The sequence below is a fragment of the Embiotoca jacksoni genome, unplaced genomic scaffold, assembly GCF_022577435.1.
Source record: "Embiotoca jacksoni isolate LCO1_2020_lvr unplaced genomic scaffold, fEmbJac1.0.p SCAF_6, whole genome shotgun sequence".
Classification (NCBI taxonomy): Eukaryota; Metazoa; Chordata; class Actinopteri; family Embiotocidae; genus Embiotoca; species Embiotoca jacksoni.
Genome location: NW_027185414.1, coordinates 11,822,484 through 11,839,525, shown reverse-complemented (window position 1 = coordinate 11,839,525; position 17,042 = coordinate 11,822,484). Strand labels below are relative to the sequence as shown.

At 38.5% G+C, this 17,042-nt stretch overlaps 1 protein-coding gene across 1 annotated transcript in view; it reads right to left on the bottom strand.

Moving 5' to 3' along the window:
* Window positions 1-17,042, bottom strand: part of csmd1a (CUB and Sushi multiple domains 1a) — a 389,897-nt gene that overhangs the window by 152,573 nt on the left and 220,282 nt on the right. Inside the window, exons 8-9 of the mRNA XM_069173376.1 lie at window positions 9,776-9,857; window positions 6,055-6,179 (exon numbers count right to left, since the gene is read on the bottom strand). Of these exons, the coding sequence (XP_069029477.1) occupies window positions 6,055-6,179; window positions 9,776-9,857 (207 nt within the window). The remainder of the gene's footprint in view (window positions 1-6,054; window positions 6,180-9,775; window positions 9,858-17,042) is intronic.

Sequence of the window (17,042 nt, the reverse complement as noted above, 5' to 3'; positions counted from 1 at the left end):
TCTGGCATTTTGGTGCACCTATCTACATAAAATATTTGAAAAATGCAACACATGGTTTATTCATGACATTTTACCTATTTAAAATGTTCTATTCCATTGTAAAACAGTGTGCAAATTAGAATATACAGCATAGCAACTTTGCAAAATCTAGACCAAACAAGTAGTTCAGATTATAGTTTAACTTTTTAACATTACAAAAAGTTATTTCATTATTCTTACACAGTACCAATATGATTCCTGCGGTATACTATATTTTTTAAAGCAAGTTTTTCTACAAACATATTTTAAACTACTTCATTCACTCTTGGACTGTCCACTCTTGGAGTGAATGAGGTAAAGAGTCACTCCATTTCCATTTTTCACAAAAGAAGATATAATGAGTTAACACAATTAATTCCCAGGACTACCATAGACTAATAACATATATATATATATATATATATCCAGGTCTCCCAGGATAGCCTTGATTTTGCCCCTCATCTTCTCTTCATCACAGTTCCCGGACTGTCCAGTCTTAGTCCAACAAAAAATCTGGCCTTCCTCTCCACTTTGTAGAGTCAGTGGGACTCCCTTGGCACACTCCCTGGAACCTGTATGAGTCCACCATCTCTATACTCCCCCTGCATGGTAATAAGGGGCTTCCTGCTTCGCCGATGTCCACCCTCAGTTCTTTAGTCTTCCCGATGTTGAGCTGGAGCTAGTTCTCCCCACACCACACTACTAATATTCTTCCTCTGTGCTTCCTTTTATCCATATTGATTTTGTCCTCTGTGGGATACTCAAGGTAAGATTTCTTGCCTTTAACACCATACACAGTTGCCCATGTGTTGTTTCCTGAAAGGGATATTTGGCAAAAACAAAGTGTCAAAGGTCCCCCTAAAAACCTCTCTCTGACTAAAGGGATCCCTTGACAAGTTTGTCTCTGTTATAGTCTACGTGCCATGTCACAGAGCATAGGAAGTTTTTCTTGATCCTATATTTTCCCTTGATTCGCCATGACCAGTTATCCAGAGCGGATAACCAAGGGAAAAGCCAGTGTTAACAGTATGTGCGACTATATAGGGTAAAACAAAAGTATGAGAATGTCGTAGACTAACGGAGACTAAGTCTTCTAACGGAGACTAACCCTTCTGGAGAGCTGAGTAGAAGACCGGACATAAAATAACAAACACGGACGTGTTGAGAGACAAAGTAGAGAGAAAAAGGGACAGACGTTAGATAGAGATGGAAAGAGAGCAAAATGATGAGAAAAGAAAGTAAATGAGAAAGGGCAAAAAGCTAGAAAGGGACACAGAAAACACCAGGAAAGAGAGGAGGACCTCAGATGACTGATCTGCCTGTTAATTAGAAAAGAGAACCAAAACACACTGTGATATACACAGCTACACGGACACACAGGAACACATTCATGGCGATTCATCTCAGACACCAGTTCCTAATTAACAGTAAAGTCTCAGCAGAGAATGAGAGAAGCTCATGGGTTCTAATCCCCAGAGAGTGATCACACCAGATAATACAATACACCAGAGCTACACTATGGACATTTTTAACCTCTGCCTGCATACTGATGTTGTTTTCTTCTCTTTTCTCTCTCTCTTTCTCGCTCTACAACCGCCTCTAATTACAGATGATTTTGTGAAATAAATCAAAAGACATAAATCACTGTCAAATACATGAATTTCAATGTACATTTTACAGATGTCGCTATGTTATACAATTTTGTGTGATACTGAAAATTCTCCTCTTGAATTCTTGTTTTCACACTGAATGTACCATGCTGTAGTTTCAATGTAAGAAAACAATATTTCAAAAAATATCACATGTATTTTCTGAAACTGCTCCAGTCACCGCGTCATTGAAGGAATATGACGTACATACATATTGATTGAGAAGGTCTAATGCAACATTCACTGTCTGTATTGCTGCACAGTTCAAATGAAATTATAATTATTCTACCATAGATGTCTAGTGCATCATTTTATATTGTTTCCAGTTTTTGTAGTTTTGTTGATTCAGTGGCTACAACATCGATGACTGTATATATATATATATATATATATATATATATATATATATATATATATATATACATATTTGCTTTTATATATTTGCTCGTTAATGCAAATATCTAATCAGCCAATCACATGGCAGCAACTCAATCAATTTAGGCATCTAGACATGGTCAAGACGACCTGCTGAGGTTCAAACCGAGCATCAGAATGGTGAAAAAAGGTGATTTAAGTGACTTTGAATGTGGCATTGTTGTTGGTGCCAGACGGGCTTGTCTGAGTATTTCAGAAAATGCTGATCTACTGGGATTTTCACCCACAACCATCTCTAGGGTTTACAGAGAGTGGTAATATATAGGGACCGGCAGTTCTCTGGGAGAAAAAGCCTTGTTGATGCCAGAGGTCAGAGGTCAGAGGAGAACAGCCAGACTGGTTCGAGATGATAGAAAGACAACAGTAACTCAAATAACCACTCGTTACAACCAAGGTATGCAGAAGACCATCTCTGAATGCACAACACATGGAACCTAGAAGCAGATGGGCTCCAGCAGCAGAAGACCACCGGGTGCCTCCTGTTAGCTAAGAACAGGAAACAGAGGCTACAATTCACACGGGCTCACCAGGATTGGACAATAGAAGATTGGGAAAACGTTGCCTGGTCTGATGAGTTTAGATTTCTGCTGCAACAATTAGATGGGCAGGTCAGAATTTGGCGTAAACAACATGAAAGCATGGGTCCTATCCTGCCATACCACATAAGAAAAATAAGTTTACGAATCTTTTTAATTTGGATTACAGAAAAAAAATTCTGGTGAATCATCTGTTCATTCTTGCAATTTGTTTTGCAAAATGTTTTTGTGTGTGTGCAGGAAGATTCTCAGTCATCCAGGTTTAAGTCTTATCCAAAGGCAGCTGAACCTACATGAGTCTTTTAAAGACATTTTACTACTCATCTAAACAGCTTCTCAGTTTTAACTGACTGGTGGGGAGTTTCAGGCTTTTGACTGTTTGTGGGGTCGTTAAAATCTTGAGAGTCATTGAAGCCACATGTTATTCATTGACCAACCCGTCCATCAAGTGAGTGTGAGGGTCACATGAGTCATGAGTGTGAATGAGAGTTAAACTGCCTGGGGAGGGATTCCAGGACTGCATTGTAAGTGACCTGCTGAGTCCTGACCTGAGGAGTTGGCCTGTTATGCCACGCAATTCAGCCAGGTATATAAAACTGGAGCAAACCCTCACTAAACAGAGGGGTTGGTCTACGACACCACTCATCAGTCACTTACAGTACAGTCCTGTGATCCGTCCTCAGGCAGCCTAACACCATTTTAACTCAATGGTAATGTGAGCTTAACGCCTAACATGATTGCCAGGTGGGTCAGCAATTTACATGTGACCTCACTGACTCTTAAGGTGTCAACAACCTCACAAAAGGTTGAAAGTCTGGGACTACCCACCAGTGAGTTAGAGAACTGAGGAAACATTTTGGATGAGAGCTGAACTGTCTTCAAGAACCTCAAGCATGTCCACCTGCCTTTCGATAACACTTGGATAACCTAACAAAAACAAAATGCATTATTTTTCAATAAAAAGGTGACAAGTAAAAAAGAAGCTTTCAGATAAGCTTTGTGTGTAGGATAATTGTGGAAACAAATTGTTTTTCCATTTCTCAGTGACACACTCTCCCTCCATCTGTGGCCTCTAAACGACAATAGCAACCAATATCATGAATTCAGACAGGTTCCTGCAGCCACAGACAGACATATAGACACATAACAGGCATCCACACTCATACACATAACCACACACACATACTCTATAACACGATGTGACAGGGACCCTACAGTATGTGTCTGAGTACAGGGACTGCCTGTCCGTCAAACACACACACACACACACACACACACACACACACACACACACACACACACACACACACACACACACACACACACACACACACAGCTCAGGGCAAATACTGCTGCAGCTCTGAGGTGTGTGACATTGTCCTTTGCATACTTGCTGTCAAAGCAAGTGTGTTTGTGTGTTTGTGTGTGTGTGTGTGTGCGCGCGCGCGTGTGTGTGTGTGTGTGCGTGTTTGTGTGCAAACACACACACACACACACACACACTGTGTGTGTGTATGCTTGCTGTCTGCTTTTTCATTGTGCAGCAATAAACCCTACAGGGTGTTGTCAGTAAACATGTGGGCAGTGAGAGCCCCTGCATCACTGCTCTGCCACTCATACGGTTATTTATTTAGTCACTCAGCCAGTCAGTCAGAAAGTGAATCATGATTTTTACACATCAACAAACAGTAAAATGTAAATCCCAGTGGTATTATTTATGACGTTTCCATCCTAGTATACTTCCAGAGCATCTGCAGAAGCAAATACCACCCAAATAACATAACCACCCACAGCTTCAAACATTTCACACAATATCTTTCTGATATAGTTTGTATTGCAATGCATTATAAATGTGGATCGTGATTGCATTAGATTGTTCAAGTGCCCTTTTCAGCCAACACAGAAGTTAGTTACATGAACAAAGAATTATGTCCCACACTGATCAAAGAAAAAGGCAGTGACTAACAACTTTCTGGCTCTGGCTTAAGATGACATTCCCTGTCTTGTTTTAACCTTCAAAGTTCATATTGGTTTAGCTCTGTTTTTTAACCAAGGAAATAGACATCGTGTGAACAACACTCGACCAATTTAATTGCTGACAAGTTCAGAGATTTGGGCGTTTGGGTGAAACACAGGTCTAGAACCAGGCTTAAGTATTATAGCACAGCTTTGGAAAAACAGCCTGGGAACCTCAGGCAATGATATTATAAAGGATAAAGTTGAAATAATTGCACCTGTTTATTATCATCAACAATCTCACATCTCCTGAAGAAAAAAAATCAATAACTTTAATAACATGCATTGTCTGTGTGGCCATACCCTAACAAAGCTCACACATCATTGCCATGTAACTCCACTGTTATCCAGGAACTATTAAAAACACATTAAAGATTCATAATTGTACATTTGGATTACATATTCCTGTTTTATGATGAGCATGCAAGGCTGGTTTTATTGCTACATTGCCTTTAATAGTGGGAGTCCCGATTAAAGAGCGGGCATAATTTGTTGAATGCTCGGACCTCTGGTGCAATAACAGCTTGTACAGCAGGTCATCGGGGTAGATGCTTTAACTCTTTGCTCCTCTTAAGAGAATGAAAAAGTGTCCTTGAACATAACACGGAATTTCAGATAAGCAGGTCAGCACCTCGCCTGGCAGCTCCATCACCATTAGTGTACGTGAAAGTGACACAATGTACAATTCTCAGGAAAAATGAACTGTGTGTCAATGGAATAATGAAAACACATCTATTTAGTATGTGCTTTTAAATACTCAATTCACCCTTCAAGGAAAATAATAAAGTCTATTAAAAAGTTTGTACCTTTTAAAACTTGAATCCCTCATCCCGCTGACACATTTTAAGTTGAAATCTATTTAGTTATGTATTGGCTGTCTCTGATATTCTGTGTACTGTTATTATATCTGGCTATGTGTATTTTTCTGTTCGCTCTACTCAGCGCTCTATTGAAAAAATATCAGTCTCAATGATATTACCCCAATTAGATGTACATACAACATGTTATGTACATAATTAGTTATGTATCACAACATAATGATGGTAAAGGATGTTGTGATTTAATGCAATACGCTCAGCAGTGATGAAGACCATTGTTAAGACAAGACTTTTAGGGTGTCAAATAGACTTATTCATATTTATCTCATTTTACTGATGGAGTAGTTACCAACATATGTAACCATTATAATATAACCATTTACTTAGTTACTTAATGTAAACATATTAGTACAACCAGTGCAATATATTTCAAACAAAACTAGAATTGACACTGATACCAAGCAGCAAATATAATAAATTGTAAGACGTGTCCTCAAGCTGATGGTGAAAACATGAAATGAACCAGCTGCATTAGTTTTGGTAGACAACAATAAATCTGTTTCAATTGGAGACAAAACTTACTTCTGCAGATGGGTCTGTGGTCGCTCCATGCAGCCAGTGTTTCCGTGACTCGCTGACAGGTGATACTTTTGGATCCTTGTAGTACATAGCTGTCATCACAACTGAACTGGACGCTGGATCCAACTCTGGTTAAGGAGACACAACAGTAACAATACTTGTAAAAAACAGTAAATAACAGTAACTTTGATTCTAGCTCTGACTACTTCCCAAAGCCACAGTCAGTTAATATTGTGATACTTGCGGAAAGCTCTTACATCATCAAGAACCTGGACACTTCAGGAGATAATTGTTGAAATATGTTGAAATGATGGTCATGACATTAATCATGCAGTGGCTTTTAGATCCCTGGCAAAGATTACATCATCACCACAGATCATTCAGTTAGGATCTATAATTCTTCTTTCTGTAAGACGCTTTGTAATTGTATCTTTCTCTGTCATCCGCTTTCCTTTGGTCTCCTCTGCTCTATTTTCTCTACTTGTCAAGGCATCACTTGTTCAGATCATTCTTCTTTTTACATTCTATCCAACACCCTGCTGTCTAACACGTGAGAGGGATATTCAACCACCAAAGTGGAAGTCCGCATGGTGTCTTGTATGTAAAGCTTAACGTCTCCTCCCTGCTGACACACACCACAGTCTACCACCTGTCCAAACACTCACAACATAGAGTTCTGCTTGTTCATTGGCTCCACCCTGTTGTTAAATACTGTAGAGCTATACAGGTTGAACACATCTCGCTGTTAGTGCCTTTGTCACAGAGTTGGGTCATTCAATTCTGTCACAGCGTCTGCCACTTCCATGACGCTGATGACACTGAAAATACCTCTCATCCTGCCACTCACTGTGAAATTTACAATCACAGGAGAGAAAACCTATTGTTTTCCTCCTTGAAAACAACCATAACCTTTCCATTATGATTGTGTATGTGATTGTCCCTGAATCAAAACACCCATAACACTCTAAGTTACAGCTGTCTTGCACATGCCCAGCAATGACAATTCTCCACAACTTTGTTCTCTTTCCTTTTCTCTTGTTGCACTTCATCACACAACAATTCTGTTTCGGTTCATGCAGCTTGATGCTTAATGATGATTAGATGGAAAACACACAACAAACGCATTCATGTCAACATGCATACGCATTTACATGTAGATGCGAACAGACATGCAGAAGAATACAGGCACACATGGAGGTAATGACCTTTCACTAACTCAGACAACTCCACTAATAGTGAAAGAGAGTTTGTGCAGTCATAGTTGCTAATGGTAAAGGAGAGCAGCTGGAGATTAAAACACAATAATCGCTTACATTTTTTTGGCCTGAAAATAGTCCCAGAAAAATGTCAAAAAGAAAAAGCCTGACTCTATCATAAGTACAAGAGAAACCTTACAACAATTCAGCCACTACTGATGCTAAGTGGATGAATCATAAGGAGAGACAATTATTTTATGATACTTACCTCTGATTAAATGAAATGATGTCTCCCTTTCTACTGATTAGGTGACAGACACCATTGAGTGAATCTTTTGAAATGTTGTCCACAAAGTCCTTGTTGATTGGCCAGGATCATACATATAAAACAGCCCCTGTCAGTCTTTGTGTATAACCCCCATATGACTGTGGACCCTGGAGGCACAGACATAGAACTGGGACATAAAAGCACCCCTGTAGTTTGACCCACGGCTGCAGCGCACAACAGTCAGCGTGTGAACACAGTGAGGCAAGGTTGTCTCAATACCCCCATGATACCTAGCATTAAAATACAAGCTATTATATCAGCGTAGCAGTATCACAAATATAGTAATATTACTGTTACCAATCTTGTCAGATTTGTGCTGCGTCTCTTATAGGATATGTTTCTATCTCTCTAGTTGAACAAAAGTACTGAGATAGCCTGCTGTCCCAGTATATTGGATACAGAATGAAAATATTGTCAACCCTTCACAGTTGCACGCTTATTGGTGTTGTAGATTTAATCTCTGGTGGATACAGCTGCAATTTTCCCCAACAATCTCCACTCAGTAGCCCATTATGACAACATTTTCAAGATTAAACTGCATATTTTAGAGTGTCTTATTATTGTGACCAGTGTGAGGTCCACCTCTGCAGTAATCCTGCTGTTTAATCAGCATCTTGATGTGCCATACCTGTCAGGTGGATGGATTATTTTGGCAAAGGTGAAGTGATCACTAACATTTAACAAATTTGTGAGCAAAGTTTGGGAGACTATATAATCCAGTCAATGCAATCATACATTTGTTTTTCTTCAAAGCAAGGTTCAATATAACACCACACGCTTAGATAATCAGAGTATAATGTATTATGGCACAATTCCCCTACTTATAATTTGCTCCACACAAGTCTGGGGAACATATTCAGATCTTTGTTGCTCTCACAGTTCAGATTAACAGCCTAAAATTTCCTGCATTTACAGGACTTCACTCTTAAATGCTCTCAAGTTTTCTCCTAACTATGATTTCCTTACATTTCCTCTCAATGTTGCAAACAGCAACATGTTCATGATTCTTCATCCTCAAACTTATACTTTATTCATATGGATACCATCATGCAATAAAAGGAATGTAACAATACAGACAACTGAAAAAAAATTAAAAAAAAAATCGAACAATAACACTAATCACAAAATTATTTCACTTCACATTTTGAACACCATTTTCTGTATGGTTTGTATGCATTGTTATTTATTTATTATAGGTGATTGTCAGCTGTGGGACCTACTGGCACTAATTAGCTCCCATTTTAGAGGATCTAAAAGTCTGCAAATGTGAATTTTAGTTTTCAGTTTTTCAAGAGTGTTTCTAGTTTGTTTCAAGCCAGTTACATAAGGTGCTTTACATCTAAAAAGCCACTGGTACAACAACAGGTCCCCAACAGTCATAAATTATTTATCATGATACATAAACCACAAAACTCTTCAGTCTCCCGGAAAACGATGCAGAGCTTTGGTCAGGACGTTCCTTCTCATCGGAGAATTTCTGGGACCAGAACTGGGGCACACTGGCATTCACTCTGAGCTTGGGAGTTAAAAGGATTTTCATGAGTGAAGATGAGAGAGGGGACAACTACAACACACTGTGGTTTGTGAAGAAATAGCGTATTATCTAAAGTGAGCCCCGAAGTTAAGACAAACTGTAACACGTCTCTCAAGATAACCTGAAAAAACAGAAGAGGAACACTCTTGAGGAGTCATCAGACCTACAGTAAGCCAAGCTCATGAGGCTTTACTCCCGCTACCTATTGATCTTTCATATAGCACAGACAAGCAAAGCCAAAGCAGGTGGGGACGGGGAAAACTAACCTCGTGAGATTGATTGTGCTGTTTAAAAACGAGTGAGTGTTTTGAGTAATAGATTCAGAAACATAAAAAGCCCACTGGGACTTATGAATTAGCACAGAACAACACAAGACAAGCACAAAACACAAATACGTTGCGCAAACAACCTTCTTCTTGCATGTCATCCAAACGATTTAGTGACTTGTGACAGGTTATCAAATGTAGTCTGTTGCAGCAAACGACCTTAGAAATGAGTGAGATTATTTCTGCAGTCTGACTCCCACACTTACAATAATGATCCCTCTGCAAGTCCAAAAATTAACAGTATCCAAGGCACAAGTACATTTTTTTGATACTCTTGGTTTTGAATCGGAGCGACAGAGCAGGTGAGTCTAAAAAAAAACAAATGACAAACTTCACTTACTGAAAGGCAGAGCCCATCCTCTTGCCATTTTCAGGAACTCCAGGATCTGGACATACATCACCAGCAAGGCCACTTTGACTCACTGAAAAATAAGAAAAAAAACATGTCAGTGTCAGTTATTTTTAAGGTTATGAATTTGTATTCTTTCATTTTTCAACCTTCAGGAACATTCCGTAATTTCTAAAGGCAAGCACACATCGTATTGTGCTGCAGGTAAATCGTGATACTTGTTCTCATACATCCTTTAGCAGTAACACGGAAAAATCATTATTTTCGTTGTGGCCATAAGCATCTGAGTATATTTTTTTTATGATGACAGTCAGGTGCTTCAGCACAAATAGGACCCAACTGTGAAAACTATCCCTAACTGTTAGGAAATTAAAAAATAAGGCCTACACTCAACTTCAATCTTTAGATCTATCCTCACCTGATTCAGAAACATGAGATACTTGCCTCTTTGTGACAACAAAGTATTTTTCATTTATGTTTATTTTTCTACCTGATAGATGCAAAAAAAAAAAATTGTTTTTCATCAAAAAGCAGCAATGGATACCCCTACCACTGTTCATGTTACCTTTTAGAATGTATCTGTCAAGTCCATCTAACACCAAACAAACAAGTCTCAACTATCTTACAGATGACGGAAGACATTTTCTAACAAGAGTTCAGTTTCCAGGAGAGAAAAGTTGGGGCAACAGTGATTTGATTTAGCAGTACAGGGAGAAAAGTCTGGAAACCAACAGGCCTGTGTCACACCAGGCAGTTAGCCAGCATGCCCGATTATGAAACTAAAGCAGCTAATTAGATCTCAGTCAGCACTAAGTTTGTTATTTAGAGCTGTGCTTCTCTGATGGCAACACATTATTGTGTTCCATGAAAGTCGTGTTTGCAAAAAAGACAAAAATCAAAGATAACATGAGCATATCTGACCAGTTAAAGCAGTTGAATACCTACAGTATTTAGTTGGTCTGCTAATAATAAAGAAATCCCCTGGATAGACACTCTTTTCTGAGTGGCATCAGCTCTTTGCACTATCTTGGATGTAATGGCAGAAGCGAAACTTTGACAAGTAATAAGGAACATCATGATGTGCCCCAGAACCATAATGAAACCAATTTCATTGAGAATGGCTCTTTTCCATCAGGCGTCCTAATAAACCTTGTCTGTGAGCCAGAATGCACAATACCTTAACTCTGATATACAGACATTACTGTGCAACCTTCTTTCATGAATTTACTGAGCTGCTGTCTATAATCTGTATTGATTTTGACTGTGTTGTTATTGTTGGTGATTTCAATATCCATGATGATAATCCCCAGGACACAGGGTCTATTGAACTATGTGGTGTCCTTGATAACTATGATCTCATTCAGCATGTGATAGGACCCACCCACAACAGAGGACACACTCTGGACCTCATCATCACCAAAGGTCTAAACATCTCCAAGGTTGCTGTGACTGATGTTGCACTCTCCGACCATTCCTGTGTTTTCTTTGAGAGTTCAATCTCCTTGCACACAAATGTCCAAACCGAGGTTGTGACAAAGCGTTACATCTCTGAAAACACCAGTGAACTATTTACTCAGAGGTTGTCCTCCACACCAGCCCTCTCTGGCATCTCAGTCAATGAGCTTGTAGATGGCTTCAATTCTAAAGTAAAAAATGTTATTGATTCCATTGCACCCACTAAAGTGAAGGTTGTCGCTGGTAAGCAAAGATCTCCCTGGAGAAATGCCACGCTAGTCAGAATAGAGAGAAGAGAGTGTCGAAAAGCTGAGCGCAGGTGGCGAAAAACAAATCTCCAGGTTCACTGTGACATCTATAAAGAAAGCCTTCGCAATTATAATTTGGAACTGAGAAATGCAAGGCAGTCCTTCTTCTCTGATATCGTAACCAAAAGCAATAACAATACACGCGCCTTATTTGCTACCGTCGACAGGCTAACAAACCCTCCAGTGTCAGTAGCTGCTGAGCTCCAGTCCACTTGGGCATGCAATCAATTTGCCTCCTTTTTTACTGACAAAATTCAGAAAATTAGACAAGCAGTAAGTGCCTCCACACCAACCACAGGACATGTGTTGTCCCCATCTCTAAATAATATTCATTCAAATATCATGATACAATTTCATTCAATCAACCATGGGAGTCTGGAAGACATTATACAACATCTGAAGTTCTCCTCCTGCAGCTTGGATATTATACCAACACCCTTTTTCACAAATATTTCAAACTGCACGACCACTGATCTTTTACGAATTGTAAACTCATCCCTTCTCTCAGGTGTCTTTCCTCAGGCCCTAAAAACATGCAGTTATCAAACCACTCCTAAAAAAAGGCTAATTTAGACTCTGCAACAATGAAAAAGTACAGGCCAATATCAAACCTCCCATTTTTAAATAAAATAATTGAAAAGGCGGTTTTTCAACAGCTAAATAACTTCTTGGCCATAAATAAGTGTTTTGATGTCTCCCAGTCAGGCTTTCAACAGCACCACAGTACTGAAACTGCTCTTGTTAAGGTTTTCAACGACATCCACTTAAACACAGACAGTGGCAGAATTTCAGTCTTAGTATTACTGGATCTCAGTGCTGCATTCGACGCGGTCGACCACGACATGCTACTAGACAGACTAAAAATCTGGGTGGGACTCTCTGGCACAGCACTAAACTGGTTTGAATCCTACTTGAAGGACTGAGAATACTTTGTGTCTGTAGCTAATTACACATCAGAGTGGACTATGATGACATGTGGTGTTCCCCAAGGTTCAATTCTGGGGCCTCTTCTGTTCAACATCTACATGCTTCCACTGGCTCAGATTATGGAAAGAAACAAAGTGTGTTACCATAATTATGCAGACGACATACAAATCTACATAACTATATTGCCAGGGGACCATAATCCCATACAAGGGTTAGGTAAATGCATAGAACAAATCAACAACTGGATATGCCAAAATTTTCTTCAATTAAACAAAGATAAAACAGAAGTAATTGTTTTTGGGGCCAAGGAAGAACGATTGAAAGTCAGCGCTCAGCTTCAATCACTGATGTTAAAAACCACAAACCGAGCCAGAAATCTAGGTATAGTCATGGATTCAGACCTCAATCTGAACAGCCATATCAAGACAATTACAAAATCAGCCTACTATCACCTGAAGAATATATCAAGGATTAGAGGATTTATGTCTCAACAGGATTTGGAAAAACTTGTCCATGCATTCATCTTCAGTAGACTCGACTATTGTAACGGTGTGTTCACAGGTCTCTCTAAAAAGTCAATCAGAACGCTGCAGCTCGAGTTCTTACTAAGACCAAGAAAGTGGATCACATCACTTCAGTTCTGAAGTCTTTACACTGGCTTCCTGTCCAACAAAGAATTGACTTTAAAATCCTGCTGTTGGTTTATAAAGCACTGAATGGTTTCGGGCCAAAATACATTTGTGATCTGCTGCAACCTTATGAACCATCCAGACCCCTCAGGTCCTCTGAGACGGGTCTCCTTTCTGTCCCCAGAGTCAGAACTAAACATGGAGAAGTAGCGTTCAGTTTGTATGCTCCACATATCTGGAACAAACTCCCAGAAAGCTGCAGGTCTGCTGAAACTCTCAGCTGCTTCAAATCAAGATTGAAGACTTTTCTGTTTGCTGCTGCCTTTAATTGAACCAGACTCAAGGATGTTGATCAAGTTCCTGCATTGTATTACTGTATTTTATTTCTTAAACTGCACTGCAACTTTTATTCTATTTTTAGCTTGTTTAATGTTTTAATGACTGTTTTTAATGTTTCGATCAATGTTTTTAATTGTTTTTAAATTTGCTTTTCCTTTGCCTGATGTTTTGATGCTTTTAGTGGTTTTATGTGAAGCACTTTGAATTGCCTTGTTGTTGAAATGTGCTCTACAAATAAACTTGCCTTGCCTTGCCTTGCCTTACTGTCAATGAGTAAAAAAAAAACCTCCTGATTTCACAGTGGCCCTCTGAAAGTCCTAATCCTTACCTCTGAACAACTGTGATTTCTTAAAGTCTGATAGTCACAAAATTGGTGTTACGTTAGATTCGACCCTCTCTTTTCATCACTGACAGCATCTTTACTCACCTGTTCTACACGGCTAAAACTCCTTGTTGTCTGTCCGTGGCTGCCGTATAATTAATTCCTTTTCATTCATCAAGCCTTAACGACTGTAATTTCCTGTTTTCGGACCTGATACATGTTAGTATAAAAAGTCCTCAAATGGTTCTTAATGCTTCTCTTCACTGTGACTTCAATAACTCGCATATGGAGGGCTATTTGCTATGCTAGTTATCATTACTATGATGTTGCATTTACTGTCAGTTGTGAGGAGTTAATCTTATTACCAAATAAAACTGTGAAAAGCTCCAATACCTTTTGAACTTCTGAATGTCACTGAGCAGAGCTCTAATTCAATCAGCCAGATGTCACTAAGACATTTGACACATCTCTCTAAACAAATACAGACCATGAAAACTTGTGGTGGTAGAAAGTGACAATGCTCAGTGTTTTTATTCAAGCATCGTAGATCAAAATAAATGTGAAACTTTAGATTTGCATTTGAGCATTTCAATTGTATGCTTCTTTACTGAAGTTATTTCTTCCACTTTAATTTATTTTGTTTAATAGTAGTTGGTTTCATAAATTAAAAAAAAAATAGGACCAGTTTATAATATTCTTATATCTAACTAACATTACTAAAATAAATGTACATGAATTACCTAACTCCATGAAACCACCTTAAACTAATTGGGCTTCCTTAATGGTTACTTAAAATAATAATACTTTGTGCTTATACTCTGAAATAAACTCAACTTAAAATGTATGTATTGTGCTATTGTTTCTTTTACTTAAATAATTGATTTTAATACTTCTTCCAACCCCATAAAAGTCCATATTTTTCAACATGGGCACAGCCAACTTGTCAGCTTCTGCCCATGTTTCAACTAACTAAAGCGCTCCGGGGTTTCCAGGACATACAGAAACCGGTTGCTCTGTTATCATCACAGAGTCGTGCCTCGTTTCATAATAATCTATGGGTAGGCCTACAATTTTCATTTTACAACTTGTAAACAAATCCAAAAAATGTAGCGTGCAAACTACATGAAGAGTTAATAGAACCTTCAGGGAGAAATTGAATACAAAAATAGGTTTTGCATGAAATTAAAATGGCAGAACAACTGTAAACACATGCAGAGATTTAATGAAGAGAGATGTTCTCAGTTCTCCCTTTTCAGCTTCTAATCTCCCTCTGTTTGTCTCATTTATCCGCATGATCAGTTTTTTTTTTTTTTTTTTTTTTTTTTTTTTAAAGCACAAAAGCAAAGCAGATGACACATTTTGTCCAGCCTATATTCGGGATATTGCATTGGTTTTAGACTTTCCTCTGGCTGGGAGCATCTGCGGCATGCCTAAATCGTAATGTAAATGTAAATGAGACCAGACAACATGACAGAAACCAGTTGAGACCAGCTCTGTCTTAATGGAACTCTGTGGATGAATAATGATGGTTAGCAAGAGACAAAAAAAAAAAAAAAAATCAAGGGAAAGGAAGAAGAGAATAAATAAAAAGCAGGGAAATGAGGAAAATGCTGAAAATAAACCACAGCGGCATAAAAGAGAAAAAAACAAGAGAATATCCTGGCGAGTGATAAAATAAGACCTGAAGAAAGAGCAATATCTGACCTCTTAACACCTGTCATTGTTCTTTCTGTCCATCTATTCCCGTTTCTCTCAGCTGCCTCTGCCTTTCTTCCTGTTTTCCGTATCGGTCTCTCCTCCTACTCGGTCCCATTTTCTACTTTTGTATCCTTAGCGTGCTCAGCCTGCTTTTTTTTTTTTTTTTTCCCCACACACATTAGCTGCAATCTACAAAGGGATGCTAAAGTTTTGTGCATCCTGGCATAAAAGATGGATGAATGATTTGCTGTTTGTGATTGTGATTTGCGTGTGCTGAGGGGTTGTGAGTGTATAGACACTGCGTATGCATGTTTGTGCGAGATATGATGCAAACAGAACAAGCTGTCGTGTTGCTCTGCTGCGTGTTTTGATGTTCTGTCCAAAAATCACAGCCCAAACGCACTCGAAAACACTCTTTCTCTTTCGCGATCTCTCATCACTTGCTCTCTCACTCATGTTCAAATGGCTTTCACTGGCATCAAATACAAAGGTTCACATCGCAGAAACAAATCCAGCTCATGCAAACAACATGAGATTATTCTAGAAAAAAAAAAAAAAAAAAAGAGAGAAAAGAAACAGCTGATAAATAATACTGCTGGGTTGATGGAAAAAAATTCTCCAGCTGACTTAATCCCAAATTTGCACTTTAAAGACCATTCAACATTTAAACACAAGATTATGATGCATAATGTAATTTCCATATCATCAAAGTGTCTTCAGCGGACCTTTCATCTCTAAAAGTCAACTTTTTAGGAATTTGTAAAAAAAAAAAAAAAAAAAAAAAAAAAAAAAGTGATTCATATTCTTGAGGGTCCCCATGCATGTCTGGTGTGAAGTAGACCCAACTTTACGGCGGGTTTCCCTTCATTCATTGACTCACGTCTTCCTGCCATTTGTGCCAAACTATTGAGTCGACATTCCCCCTTAAGAGTAATATGTTCCTGGCACATGTCCTCTGGAACACAATGTTTTGAAATCATATATTAAATTACCAGTAAGTAAAGAGTACTGAATATGGCATATGCTACTACATACTTCTATTCCCGAAGAAAATAATAATGATAATAATTTACCATTTCATTGACACACTCATTAAGCAGCTGTAGTTAGAAGTTGCTTTACATATAATGCTGTTATATACTGACAGTGGCCACTTTATTAGGTACACCTTTAAAATATTAAATTCATTGCAATCTAATAGAACAATTTAGCGGGGCTAAATTTGTATTTACGGGGATAAAACTGTTCAATTTTGATTGTCAGAGTTATCAATTTTAACTGTATGTCTATTATTGAACCTGTAATTTGCAGTGATGTTGAACTTGACTGTATTATACAAGAGGTGTCAAGAGGTGTTTCTAATGTTCTAATTTAAGGAGGGAAGAATATTTCAGTACACCACCACTGCACCACCTTGACTAGCTGTAATGTAATTGCTGCTTAAACTTTAATGCACCACTAATAATCTAAGAACATAATACAAAGATGATAATATAAACAGTGGTATGAGCAATTTTGCAGCACAATGAGTACTTCTGATCCTTAAAGTTTGTTTTTCTGTTAACACTAATGTACTTTTT